This window comes from Nyctereutes procyonoides, unplaced genomic scaffold, assembly GCF_905146905.1.
Source record: "Nyctereutes procyonoides isolate TBG_1078 unplaced genomic scaffold, NYPRO_anot_genome, whole genome shotgun sequence".
NCBI classification, from domain to species: domain Eukaryota; kingdom Metazoa; phylum Chordata; class Mammalia; order Carnivora; family Canidae; genus Nyctereutes; species Nyctereutes procyonoides.
In genome coordinates this window covers 89,808,023-89,822,494 of record NW_026575125.1, presented here as the reverse complement: position 1 = coordinate 89,822,494, position 14,472 = coordinate 89,808,023, and the positions used below count along the sequence as shown (strand labels likewise).

The following is a 14,472-nucleotide window of genomic DNA, read 5'->3' as shown; positions in this document are numbered from 1 at the left end:
AACCGCCAGTCACCTCTGACTTCCCGCCCCCATCCGGCCAGGGCCCAGCCTTACCGCGCGGTTCCTCTTATACAGCGCTGGTCCCGCGTGTCGCTGCCACCCCAATCCAGGGCCCGGCGCCGCCCCCAGGCCCTGCCCCAGCACCCTGGCGGACCTCAGAGACTACAGTCGCCCCTCTTCCTTGCCGTCACTATCTGCCCTGAGGGCCCGCGCTGTCAGCTGAACTCCCCTGTACTGGTCCCTGATCGTTCTCCTTGGTCTCTAGCGCAATGACGGCACCTTCAATACTTGGCTCCTCGCGACTGTCCCAACTACTACCCCCTCATTGTGTCTCTTCTGTACCTGCGCGCCTCCTCCCATTCAAATCCCCAGTCCTCCTGCTCAGGAGATGCTTAATTGGGCGCTTCCTGGGTGCCAGACCCCGGACTAGGCACTGGGGATGCATTTTCCGGAGGCCTTCTTCTCAAGGTGCACATCGCACATAGGCAGCTCTCTGAGACAGTGTGAAGCACTATCCCGGCAGGTGGAACCTAGTGCCCGGGAAGCACTTCCTGTGGCCACCCCATTTCCCTGCCTTCCCTCTTTCTCCCCAGGCCTGGGCTTCTGCGACGGGGTGCCTTTTCTCTCCCTGGTTCCTGTTTTTCTCCTTTCCTCCCTCCTGCCTCCCCCTCCGCCGCTCCGCCTTGGGCTGCGGCCGGGTCAGCTGCCCCGCCCCAGCCGGGCCACCTCGCTGTCCGGGCTTCTGCCCGCGGGCCTGCCTCCCGCTGCGGTCCCGGGTTCCACTGGAGGTTCTGGCGCCTCTCCGAGACCAGGGCACCAGCCCTACCGAGGAGTGGAGCGCAGCGTCCGCCCGCTAGGGCCTGGGGCAAGGCAGTCGACCAGGGTTTGCTAGTCCCAGGGAGCTGGCACGGGGCCGCTCCCGGGACTGGGGGACTGGGGGACTGGGGTAGGGGGCTCAGGGCCGGAGAGGATCCGCGGCGGCCGCTGGCCAGGAGGAAAGGGGTACCAGGCTGGCACAGCCTCTGCCTTCGGAGGCTCTTACTGCGCACCGCCGGCCGCCTTCTCCCCGGCTGAGCGAAGGTGAAGGGGAAATCCGGGCGGGACAGAGCCACCGGAGGCCGCTCCCCGTCACTCCCACGTCCCGCCCGACAGAGCTGGGGGGCTTCACCCCCAAACTCCTCCTCTGAGACGCCCCGGCGACCTAGGCACTAGAAGGGGGTCGTGGTCAGGGCCCCGCTCACACACTGCGCTTCTGGGGCTTGGTGGGAAGAGGAGGCGCAGGGACCGTCCGTATTAAGTACCCAACAGTGGTAGCTCGGCTCCACGAAATTACCGCCCACAGCATCCGAGGCTTGGAAACCCCGGGGCAGAAGAGGACTCCGAGGCCGCGGGCCTCGGACTCCGCACGTCACCGCTCAGTGGCCGGGCCGCAGTGCGGCTCCCCCCAGCTGTCCCCTGGTAAGCTCCACTGTGGAGCGGCAGGTGCCGCAGCCGCCCCACCACTCCCGCTCCAGCAGCACTCCGGGGCTGGGGGGGGGGGAGGAGGTGTGGTGGAGCCTCAGGTCTCCGGCCGCTGGCGCTCCCATCGGAGCACCTTGAGACCTCGGTGGAGAGGAAGAGGGGGTACAGGGGGCGGGGAAGAGGGGGAGGAGGATTGCGGAGCTCAGCAGCGGAGCTGTGCGCTGGAGGGGGAGGGGCAGGGGCAGGGGCTCCCTTCCAGCCTCAGGGGTCTGGGGACTCTGGGATGTAAGGCGAGAGCAGGGGGGTGTGACAATTCAGCAGAGGTCGGGACGTACCACGGAGCCCAGTGGCGGGGGGGGGCAGAGGACGTGGTCACCGAGGGGAGCCCCAGCCCCCCTTCGCACAGGCCTACAGCTGAGGTTGCAGGGAGAACTGGAACTGGGCTCGCCGCCGGGGAAAGCGGCGCGTGAAATCCGCCCCCCACCCCGAACCCCACTTCCGAGGGAGTGGGTTGATAGAGGGGAGGTTGGGGTTGGAGCAGCGGCGCGGGGGCCCCTCCCTCGCACCTCCCCCCACCGGACTTGGTCGCGCCCGAAGTGTAACACTTTCTCTTTGTCGGAGGAGCTTCGCTGTTTCTTGTGCTGTACCTCCGGTTGCGGCGGCACCCGTGGCAGCCCTGGCGGACGCAGGAGCGATGGCAGCGACCGATATAGCTCGCCAGGTGGTGAGTGCGGGGCTGGGGTGCCGGCGCGGCGCCGGGGGCCGGGGGCCCGGGAAGGGCGGAGGAGACCTGGCCGCCGCCGCGGCCCCGGCGAGGAGGGCAGTGGGCAGCATCCAGGAGCCATGGCGCGGCGGGACTTCTCCCCCGGGGTCAGCGGCTCACTCCCCCGTCCTGTCCCCGAGATCGGCGGTGGCGGGCGGCCGGGGGACCCGGGCGAGGCTGCGGGCGGGCAGCTGAACTTCCATTGCCCAAGAGCTGCAGTGAGCGCCGCCGCCTCCCTCGCTGCAGCTGCCGCCGCGCCGCTGGGGCGTTGCCGAATGAATGGCCGCAAGAGCCGCCGAGCCCTCGGGGTCCCTGGCCCCCTGGTCTTGCTTTCTCCGGCCTGGGGCCGCGCCCCTGCGCCTAGCCGCCCCCCACCCGGGCCTCCTGCGGAAGAGGGGCGCCGGGCTGGGGTGAGCCTGGGGCAGGAGGTGGTGAGTGGCGAGGGGGGCGGGGAGGTGACTGGCTGGGGTAGGGTTTCTCCATATGCATTACATATGTGACTGCGTCTGTGTGTGTGTATCACCGTGTGCGTATGAGTGCACGCGCGCGCACTCGTGCCTCCGGGGCGGGTGGCGGCGCCGGGCTTGTCCGTGACCCTGCAGGAGTCCGTCTGTTTCCCCGTGTGCGCTCACCTCCGTGACGTGTGTCCGTGTGTCCGGACTCCTCTCTGCTGGGCTGGGTGCCTCTGGGTCCCGAGTGTGCGCGCGTGTGGCGGAGTGTGTGTGTGTGTGTGTGTGTGTGTGTGTGTGTGTGTGCGCGCGCGCGCGTGCAGCTTGTTGGCCTGTAGGTGGCTGGCTGCGTGGTTTGGCACGTTTCTGGAAGCCTTGACCGGGGTTTTGCGGGCCTCTGGGGGGTCTGTCTCGGGTGCGTGTCCAGTGTAACCCGGCTTGTTCGCCAAAGCCGGGGTGCTGGCTTCTTTCTGTGGGGACTCAGGAACATATAAGTGTGAGGCTTGCTGAAGCGGTGCCGTCTCTCTTTTTGTTGGCAGCAGACTCTGGAAAAAAAAATCTTCTTTTAAAGAACTGAAGTTTTCCAGCCTAGAATGTTCAGAGAAATCATACTGAAGTGACCTGAGGCTCCATATTTATTTTGTTTTTTTTTTTTTTTTTAGACCAGAAGTTTGGTTGTAAAGGGAGGGGATGATTCCGTCTAGGGGGACAATCTATCTTTCTTTTCATCAATGGGTATCTGGGATCTTCAGAAGCCCACAATTATCCACAGTCTCTGATGAGGGAGAGTGAAGTAGGGGTAGGTGAGCCCCATAGCACCAAATCCTACTGGATGAAAATCTCCAAACCACATGCACACACAAGTTTTTAAACCATTGCTTTACTTTTTTAGGGAAACAGTCCATGCACTGAGATTCCAGTGCCCCCCCCAAAAAAAAGGAAAAAGGAAAAAAAAGCCTCTAGGTATTTGAAGTAATTGAAATTGATTTATTTTCAAAATCTGAATCCAGAATCTGGTCGCATTTTCACTACAGGATATATATAAATTTATTCCACCCTCTTGTCCCTGTTTGGAGGGCAGGGTGACTTCTCTTGAATCTCCCCAAGCCCTACAGACCCCAGCACCAAGCTCTTCATGCATTCATGATGTGGAAGGACCAGGACTAGATAGGGGGCAGTGCTCTGTGATAATCGAATTTGAGAGAATTCTCTTCTAAGATTGGCACTGTAATATTTATTGCTGGGGCATTTTGAGGGTTCCCAGAGTGCTTTTCTACTCCCCGTTACCTGCATTTTAAAGATGGCATGGCTTAAGTAGAGGGATTAGTCTCCTGGATTACACTTGCTCCATCTTTAGTGACCAGAAAGGATGCTAATGATTTTTCTTGTCAGCTAATTAATTTGCATCGACCTGTCCATGCTCTGTCACCAGTCCTCCTTGCCTGGATTAGGATTGCAGGGCAGACACTGCAAAGGGGAACATTCCAGAAGGTTGTGTTTCACCTCAGGCAGATTCAGGCAACCCAGAGGTCCCCTTTGTTCGGCAGATGGGGGGGGGTGAGAGTGGTTTAGGGCCATTTGGTTTGCTTTGCATGGTTCTAGTTTGCTCCGGCTGGCCTTGCCCATACTGCATGATGAAGAACATAATTGTACGCCAGATTCTGAAGCTGAAAGAACAGCCCAAGCACTTGAGACCTTGTTATCAGGATAAATGGGTTTCTGGGAAAACTGACGTCATTCTCCCTGCCCCCCTCCCCCAGTCTGTAAAGCTCTTGTTTATGTGTCATTTGTCTCTCTGCTCTCCTTTGTGTCTGCAAGAAGTTGTAATTCACCAGGGGAAGATGGAATTAACTCAGGAGACCTTGGATGGCTGGTTGCTGCTTGTTTCTTCCAAGAATCACGCATCCAGGGTTTGAGAAGAGAAGACTGGAAATTAAACCTAAGTGTGCCTATTGTAGGAGTTCTTTTGAATGAGCTCTGAGATACGGTGCCATGCAAGCATTGCTCTGGTGTGTTTGTGCACGTGGGGGAGGGGGTGTTCTTTCCAGAGTCAGTTGAGGGTCACCATGGCTAGTAAGGTAACCTCATTAGTGACCTGAAACAGGCCATGGAGTTGTTGGATAGGACCCTTGTTTAGGGATACATGCAGCTTGGAAGTTCAACTCTTGTGCACACAATACAATCCCATCCCATCTCGAATGAACACTATGAAGATGTGTGACAAAACTATTTCTCTGTGTGTCCACACGTTGACTTTTGTCTAATAAGTGTCCAGCACCATGGCTAGCCCTGGTCAACTCTACAAAAAAAAAAAAGTAGCAGACATAGTTCCTGGCTTTTAAGCTTAGTCTAGTTGGAGAGACAAATTATAGATGCTGTGAAATAATTAGAGATCTATAGACGATTCTGGGGATGTCCCCACTCCCAGCCCCTTCCTGTGAGGTGGCTTGGGCTGCTATTAATATACTCTTTGAGGTTATGGGTGACTTGTGCAAGGTCACCTAGCAAGACATAGCCCAGACCTCAGGGGCTGCATCTTCTGGCTCTTTTATTGAGCTCTTTCTTTCAATGTTGTATTTTGGGGTCCAGATTGTAAGTGTTGGCCCATAGAAAGAATGGCTCATTGATTCTGGCTTGAACCAGTCCCACAATGTGGACAGTGATGCTCTCCTCCGGTGGTAGCTAGGTAATGGTCTTTCTCCCTAATGAAAGATCTTGCAGGGACTAACTCTGCCCCCACCTGGGTTGTTCTGGGGCAGCTATCTCAGGACAACTGCCTACAGGCTGGGAGAAGCTTGCCTCTGCATTCTGGTCTTACTACCAAGTGGCACTTACCTTTGATTTCCCTGGAAGCTCCCTGCTTCAGCCATCTCTATCACCTCACAGTAAAAGTAATATTATACCCCAAGCAGGGAGAGCAAAAACTCCAGTATGTACCCATACCTCCAGGGAGGATACAGCACAGAAGAAAATGTACATGGTGCCTGGGTGGCTCAGTCGGTTGAGCAGCTGACTCTTGATTTTGGCTCAGGTTATGATCTCAGGGTCCTGGCATCAAGCCCCTCAAGGGGGCTCCAAGCTCAGCGGAGAGTCGGCTTGAGATTCTCTCTCCCTCTGCCTCTGCCCCCCCCCTCATGTTCACACACATGCACTTGCTCTCTCTCAAATAAACAAATCTTTAAACACAAAAAGAAAATTTGCATGGCCCCAAATATTAAAAATTGTTTAATCTAAATCAGGGGTACATTGGTGATCATGGTACTATTTTCTAACTTTTTTATGTGTTTGAGACTTTTCCAAAGAAAAAGTGGGGAGAGGGGAATGACAATGTCCCCTCCCCCCAACCAAATGCATACAGCCCCTTCCCTCAGGGAGTTTAGGCTCTAGTAGTGGAGGCAGACTTAAATAACTATAATTATCATTGTGATCAATGCTGCACAGCAGAGCTGCTGCCTGCTGTAAGAATTCATTACAGGGGCGCCTGGCTGGCTCAGTCGGCTAAGTGTCTGCCTTTCGCTCAGGTCATGATCCCCAGGGTCCTGGGATCCGGCCCGCATTGGGACTCCCTGCTCAGTGAGAAGTCTGCTTCTCCCACTGCCCCTCACCCCATTCATGCTCTCTCTCTTTCTCTCTTTCAAATCAATCAATCAATCAATCAATCAATAAATGAAATCTTAAAAAAAAAAGAATTCATTACAAGCAGACCTAATCCAGCCATGACTGGGCGCTTCCTGAGGGCTTTGGCTAAGAAAGGAGGTAGCTGTGAGGAAAAGTAGGCTCTCATGCTGCTCCTGGGCTGGGAACTCTTTATTTGCTAATTCACACACTTTTATTCTCATTCATTCCTTCAACGTGTTGAGGTGCTGGGGATATGGTGGTGCCAAGGCACACAGGACTGTGCCCTCTGAGAGCTTCCAGATGACAGGCAGGAATAAGTCCCGTTTCCTTTCATTTCCTAAATCCTGGAAATGGTGAGGGTTAGCAGCGTTCTCATTACAAAATTGCATTACAGCTGAGCGATTTGTCTGTATAGTATAATGAGATTTTGATCTGCAGTCATGTGCATAGCATTTACCTTGTGGAGTCTCTGCTGTAAATTTTCTGTTAATTGCTGGCTTTGTTACCTGGCCCGGCCCCTCCCTTTGTGTGCTGTAAGGGAACAAACCCATTGCATGAGTCTGAGCAAAACTAATTAGGAAGATAAGTCCCCTGGAAAAAGGTATTCCAAAACTAAATAGGACCGATTTCTAGACTTGCCTGGGTCTCTGGATTATCAGAGTCATGGTTTCATATTAGCATGAACAATTGAGAAGGGCTTTTAAGTTGTGTGTACTTTTAAGGCCACAGTCAAGAAAGAGAAAGAAGAAAGAAAAGAGAACACCATGGATAAGTGTAACATGTTTCTTTCAACGGTCTCAAAATGCTTTTATCTACATTGCCTGGACAAGTGTTCTTGTTTTCTTATTTTATGGGTACAGGGAGACCGAGTGACTTAGTTCAAAGTGTTAGCGCTGTTCAGTGGATGAAACAATGGGGCACACACTGGATGACACAGATTCTTTTTTTTTAAAGATTTATTTATTTATTTATTTATTTATTTATTTATTTATTTATTTATTTATGATAGACACACACACACACAGAGAGAGAGAGACAGAGACACAGGCAGAGGGAGAAGCAGGCTCCATGTCGGGAGCCCGATGCGGAACTCGATCCCAGAACTCTAGGATCACGCCCTGGGCCAAAGGCAGGCGCCAAACCACTTGAGCCACCCAGGGATCCCCCATGACACAGATTCTTTAAAAACAACCAAACCAGCCCTTTTCGTGACGTTTCTAAGAGATAAAAACTCTGCCTACCCTGACTTCCCCCTCTTTTCATTGCATGCCCCCCACCCCAGTGCGCTTGCGGAGCAGGGGGTCAGAGGAGAGTATATTTGGGTGCTCTGAAGGCTCTGTGATGATAAAAATATTCTCAGCTTCAATCCCAGAGAGCGCAGTCATGGGTTATATGTGGGTTTTTTCTTTCTTTTTTCCTTTCTTCCCATATTGCTTTAAATAAAAATCTTGGAGCCACCAGCCATGTAATGATGGATTATTTTAAGTAACAACTTGGTGGGGGAGCAGAATAAATTAGAAACACAGACCCTTCCTCCTGGCTTTGGCAGGAGGAGGCTTCTGCTGCTGGGATTTGAAACCGTGGGTTTCTCCACTGCCGGCGCAGGAAGGAGGCCACATGCTCAGGAGGGTGAGAAATAATGTTACCCTCTTGTGCTGCGTCTCCCCGTTAGAGGCAGCCATCTGCTGAGCGATGCCGCGTGCTCTGGCTGGCTCTGACTTGGGTCATCCCTTCCACTCAAAGGTGACCCGGTAAACGATTTGCAGGCTCTCTCGGGGTGGGGGCGGGCGGGGAACAGGACTCAGGTTTCTCCTGCCAGCCTCCCCCCCCCCCCCCACCCCCAGCGAAGGCCCTGGGGGTAACAGGAGCAGAACTCTGCTTTCCCACCCTGATGAGGTGTGAGGCCGAGCTGGGTTTCCTTTCCCAGCGGAGGCCCCGGCTCTGAACAGCGGCGCAGAGGCAGGAACTGGGTTTTTTCAGATCCACTTTAAATGAGACCAGATGGAGGCAGAGGCAAAATCAGGCTCCCTAGAGGACAGTTGGGCATTCATCCAGAGGCCTGTGAGTAAACCTTTTTTCTTTTCTTTTTTTTTTTTTTTTTTTTAGCAGATTGGAGATAACAGTGGCCAGCACACCTAGAAAACTATTTAAAGAGCCTGGCTTGAAGGAAATCTGTCTGGCTTTTGTGGGAAAGGTGACCTCCTCCCAGCAGGAGTTGTCCGTGGCCTGAGGTGGAACTGTTTTTACCCAGAATCTGGCTGGTTGGTGAGGTGGCCCTGGGGCCTCAGGCTTAGGCCCAAGTCACAAGAGAGGCAAATGACGGAACCTGAGAGAGAGAAGTCCCAGCCTCTCTATGGCATCAGATGCCTCAGTTGCCTTCCGTGGGCCAGAGCCACCTCAGTTAGCCCACAGTGTTCTGGGTCGTGACCCGTGACCCTTCTCCCTTTTTTAAAAAAAAGATTTTATTTATTTATTTATGAGAGACACACAAAGAGAGAGGCAGAAACACAGGCAGAGGGAGAGGCAGGCACCCCACAGGGAGCCTGATGTAAGACTCCATCCCAGGACCCCAGGATCACAACCTGAGCGGAAGGCAGATGCTCAACCACTGAACCACCCAGGCACCCCTGATTATTTTTTTTAAGATTTTAATTTATTTATTCATGAGACCCACAGAGAGAGAGGCAGTGACTTAGGCAGAGGGAGAAGCAGGCTCCCTGTGGGGAGCCTAATGTAGGACTCATCCCAGGACCCGGGAATCATGCCCCAGAGCTGCCCAGGCGTCCCGATCCTTCTCCCTCTTTTTTTTTTTTTTGTAAAGATTTTATTTATTTATTCATGAGAATATACAGAGAGGAGAGAGAGAGGCAGAGACACAGGCAGAGGGAGAAGCAGGGTCCATGCAGGGAGCCCGACGTGGGACTCGATCATGGGTCTCCAGGATCATGCTCTGGGCTGAAGGCGGTGCTAAACCGCTGAGCCACCCGGGCTGCCCTCCTTCTCCCTCTTGACTGCCATTAAGCAACAGCCCAATGCCCCCAAAATTTGAGCACCATGAAGAAATCTATCTGGCACGTGGAGTGGTAGTCGGCTTGCTCTTTGCCCCTAAATCACTCTGTGACCTTGGACAAGTCACTTCCCCTCCCTGAGTCTCTGTTTCCCCTTTGGTAAAACGAGAGAGTGGGCTGGAGTAGGTGAGCCGTCAGGGTGTTACCAGCTCTCCCATGGGATGGCCCTTACATCTCCTTGCTCTCCAGCTTTTCTCTAGGATCTCCTTGCTCTCCAGCTTAATTTCATCTAGGGTGTCGCCTGCTTCTGCTTCCCACTGAGGTAACAGACTCTTAACTCCACTTCTTCTCTGCTTTCCTTCCTTGCGCAGGGTGAGGAGGGAGTTGTGCAAGAGGCAGGTCTGTGCTTTTAGCTCATCAGGGTCTCCCTGAGTGGAATAGAAACAACCGTTCAAATAGCCTGTCCCTGTAGGTGGATATAGCTATTGTCTTCCTATAAAGGTACATGACAGCTGAATTTCTGTCTGTTGAATCCCATTTTAAATGCACTAGGAGAGCTGGCCATTTAATGGAATCCTGCTGCGAACCCTTTTACAGAATGAAAAGCCACTCAGGAATTGATCTGGTGTATTAAAATCCAGAGTTTCTTCTATTGGGTTTGCCAAAAAAAAAAAAAATGGGCCTTCCCCATGTATGATAAGGAGGGTGTCCTTTGTGTGTCCCCGGGGTCCCCAAAGCTGCTCCCCCACTGAGAGGCCAGTGTCGGCAGGGCTTATTTCTCCTTGGAAGGGCTCCTAAATTTCTCCTCCCAATTCAGGGCATTGCTACTATTGTCAGTTTCCCCTTAGCCTGGCTTAATCCGCAGGAGGGAAATCCTGACACGTGGTGCGTGAGGCACACTGGAGGATTTTTTTTTTAACCTCTGAGAACTTATCAGTATTTTTGTGGTTCTTACTGCTGATAATACAGTGGCATCCACTCCCTTGACTGGAGGCAGCAAATAGGGCTATCTATCATCCACCTGATTGCTTCAGCAAGCAGTTTTGTTGCATGTTTCAGGATATGTGATTTGACTTTTGGTTCACATGAATCCTTATAATAATAAGTTATACCATATAATAATAAGTTATGTATGTACAATGTTATAATAAGGATAATAATAGGACTTTATTGTATTATTGGTAAAAGAAATATTTATGTACAATAAAACTGCCCCAAAGCTGACTACTTAACTGAATTTTCTGATTATCTGTATGTAAAGCACCTTTTTGGTAGTTGTGGTCAAAGATTTTGCCAAAATATCCAAGGCTACTTTCCTACCTAGGAAAGCATCATCATAGAATCTTTTTTTTTTATAAATAAAATTTCTATTCTGATTATTAAAGTAAACTCTGCCCCTCCAAAAAGTAAAAGATGCCTGTTGTAGAAAATGCAGAAGACACAAAAAAGCAACAACACCTACATTCCCTCCACCCAAAAGTAACTATTGTCACCATTTTGGTGGTTGACCCTCGAACAATGCAGGGGATAGGGGTTACGACCCCCACACAGTAAGGAATCCACATATAACTTTCATCTCCCCCCAAATTTAACTACTAACAGCCTACTACAGACTGGAAGCCTTACCAATAACATAAATAGTAAGACTAGCACGTATTTTGTATATTATATGTATGACATATAATTGATTAATTGATTTTAATCATCCTGAGGGTTTGCAGGGTCTCTCAAAGATCAGTATTCAGGGGCGCCTGGATGGCTCAGTAAGTTAAGCATCCAGCTCTTGATTTGGGTTCAGGTCATGATCTCAGGGTGGTGGGATCGAGCCTGGGCTGGACTCTGCACTGGGGGTGGAGCCTGCTTAAGATTCTCTCTCTTCGAGGATCCCTGGGTGGCTCAGTGGTTCAGTGCCTGTCTTTGGCCCAGGGCGTGATCCTGGAGTCCCGGGATCAAGTCCCGCCTAGGTCTCCCGGCATGGAGCCTGCTTCTCTCTCTGCCTGTATCTCTCTCTCTCTCTCTCTCTCTCTCTCTCTCTCTCTCTCTATCATGAATAAATAAATAAAATCTTTTTTAAAAAAAAGATTCTCTCTCTTCTGCTCCCTCTGCCCCCGCTCCTGTCTCCAAAGATGAGTTTTCAGGGCTGGGATGGAGATGGGGAAAAGGAAAGGTGTGAAAGATCAGGCCCACCAGGAAGTGACATGCGAGTCTGCTGGAATGAATCCGATTTCAGTGTGTCTATGACATGCAGGGGAGAAAGTTTAGGGAAAGGCCAGTTGTGAGCGATGAGTTCCAACCTTTTTGTTTTGGCCTCATACTTACGTATTTATTTATTTAAGTAATCTCCACCCCCACTGCGGAGATTACTGAACCCAGGACCCAGCGATCAAGAGTCCCATGCTCTACCAGCTGAGCCAGCCAGGTGCCTTGTTTTGGTCTTGTCTTTCAAAACATCAGGCACTAACTTAGCCACCCCAACTGGAAACAGAGGCAGGAAACTCCCTTGGCACATATGCACCCACAGTTCCAGAGGCCTCAAATACTGCTTGCTTCCTATACCACTAAGTTTGAAAGAGGGGCGGGGTTAGGGGCGGAAGACAGGACAGGCATTGCCCACTGGGGTGCTTACTGGGGTGCTTACGGGACTTTTTATTTTCAGAATAACAGCAGTGGGAGCAAGATGCACAGCTGGAACCGCCATAACTCATTCTTCGTAACATGAACCTTTGAATATTCAATTAAAAAATGAAATTGGTGTGTCCCCAGGGGAGGAGGCGGAAGAGAAAGAGAACGGTGTTTCTGCCCGTGATATGAAATGTGGTATAACGTATTTCAAACCGCAGGTGACTGCAGATGGGGAGAAAACAGGAAATGTAATTGGGGAGGGGAGGGGGACGGGGCTCACTCAATTCTCAGGAGCACTCTTTCATTTTGCCTTCCTTTTAGCTCTTCTCAGACTCTGCATCCTAATTACCCCTGCCTCAAAGCTGAGTGAGAAGTCTCTTCTCTCGAAGTATTAAAAATGTTTTTAAATGACACGAGTAATGTATGAATACATTCCTGCTGTAAAAGGATCAAACAATACAGGAGTATACCGACTACCCCCTGGAGTAAGCCCCTATTTCCGCTTAGCTCCCCTGAGCTGGCCGCAGATGTCCCTGGTTTGGTGGAATCTTTTCTGTCTCCTTTCTCTGCACTCACATGCATTTATGTGCAAATACACATATATAGGGCTTTTTTGCACATAGGGGCTCCTACGGTGCTTTTTGTTCTACAGTTTCTTTCTATATTATAATATATCCTGGAGATATTTGCATTAAAACATAGAGAACCGCTGTATTCTTCTTTTTTAAAAAGGGTTTATTTATTTATTTTAGAGAAAGAGAGAGCATGAGCAGGAGAGGGGCAGAGGCAGAAAGGGAGAGAGAGAATCTCAAGCAGACTCCCTGCTGAGCACAGAGCCCAGACATGAGATATGGAGCGAGATCCCACGACCCAGAGGTCACGTCTTGAGCCGAAACCAACAGTCAGGTGTTCAACGGACTGAGCCACGCAGGTGCCCCAAGACCGACCACATTCTTCCTAATGGCTGCAGAGTATTCTAAAATATGCATGTACCATAATGTAGTTAAATATTTTTCTATTATCAGACATTTATGGGTTTTTTCCCCCTAGTTTTCCAGTATTATAATCGATGCTGTAACGAATTTCCTTGTACATATGTCTTTGTACAGACATGTGAGTTTCTGTAGAATAGATTTGTAGGAGACTTTGCAGGGTGACAGGAGATGGGCCCTTTAACATTTTGGTGCCTTGTGGACTTTCTGGCATCTTCATTCAGGCCTTAAACATGACACCACCTGCTACTCGAGATGATAACTTGAGGTTTTAACGTTGGGCCAAGTTATCAGTTCTGTTTTCTCTGGTGCACATTGTAATCCAGGGAACGTTCAATTAACTGCAATCAGAGTAATTAAGACCTCACTTAATCAGGCCACCTTAAGGAGAGAGAGGAAAGAGATAAGATAGCAGAGCTTTAGCGAGAGAGGGGACAGAAACTTCCAGGGGCTGTCCTGAGGTCAGTGTACATTCAGTCTGATGCCCTTTTTACCTCTACATATTGAACTCTGAACAATGAGGACTAATACTCATAATGATGACCTTGACATCTTAAAAGATTTATCAAAACAAGAGTCAATGGTGCTTGCTAGACAGGATTTCCTAAAGCAGGAAATATATATACAAATACATTTTTGAAGCTTTCTCGAGTATAAGCACTGAGACAAAAAGTTTGCTCCTGAAATCTTAGCAAGAAAAACACAGTAACCAGCTCTCATGCTCCCTGGTCCCCAACATCCAGTTAATTTCAGTGTATTGGATGGGCACTGGATAAAAGGATACAGAAGAAATAAGGATTCTAAAGTTACCAGTGACCTTCACCAAATTCCAGATTGATGATTATTTCTCTGTAATTCTTCCTGACTTCAACCTTGGCCTCTGGTGCTAGAAAACGATTGGGGCATCTCTTATTTTTCTGATCACGTCCTCCTCTTGGAAGAATCTTTTCCATCTTCCCATTCCTTACTTGTGGGCATTTCTTATATTCAGTCTCCAGCTCTTTTCTCCCTGTACTATCTCTTGGAGAACACATCCAGATTCATACCTCCCACTCCTAAATTCATACCCCAGTCCTGAATTTTCCTTGAGCCTACAATCCCATATTGCTAAGTTCTTGTTGGATTTCTTCCCCTGCATATCTCACCAGAAAATAAAAGCCATCGTATTTTACTTACCACATAAAATGCTTTGGGGCACCTGGGCGGTTCAGTAGGTTAAATGTCTGTGTGACTCTTGATTTTGGCTCAGGTCGTGATCTCAGGGTCCTGGGATCGAGCCCCATGTCGGGTTCTGTGATCAGTGAGGAGTCTGCTTGGCCCTCTCCCTTGCCCCTCCCCTACGAGTGCCCACGATCACTCTCAAATAAATAGATAAATGCAATCTTTTAAAAAAATGCTTTTATGGGATGCTGGGTGGCTCAGTGATTGAGCGTCTGCCTTTGGATCAGGGTGTGATCCCCGAGTCCTGGGATCAAGTCTCGCATCAGACTCCCTGCATGGAGCCTGCTTCTCCCTTGGCCTGTGTCTCTGCCTCTCTCTCTGTGTCTCTCACGAATAAA

At 50.7% G+C, this 14,472-nt stretch overlaps 1 protein-coding gene across 5 annotated transcripts in view; it reads left to right on the top strand.

Annotated features, from left to right (window-relative positions):
* The first annotated feature begins 1,040 nt into the window (after positions 1-1,040).
* SEPTIN6 (septin 6) overlaps positions 1,041-14,472 on the top strand; it is a 68,125-nt gene continuing 54,693 nt past the window's right edge. For 4 of the 5 annotated variants that reach the window (XM_055338663.1, XM_055338660.1, XM_055338662.1 and 1 more), the window contains exons 1-2: positions 1,041-1,458; positions 2,083-2,185. In XM_055338663.1, the coding sequence (XP_055194638.1) occupies positions 2,156-2,185 (30 nt within the window). In that variant the 5' untranslated portion in view covers positions 1,041-1,458; positions 2,083-2,155. The remainder of the gene's footprint in view (positions 1,459-2,082; positions 2,186-14,472) is intronic. The other variant, XM_055338661.1, reaches the window with a different exon arrangement.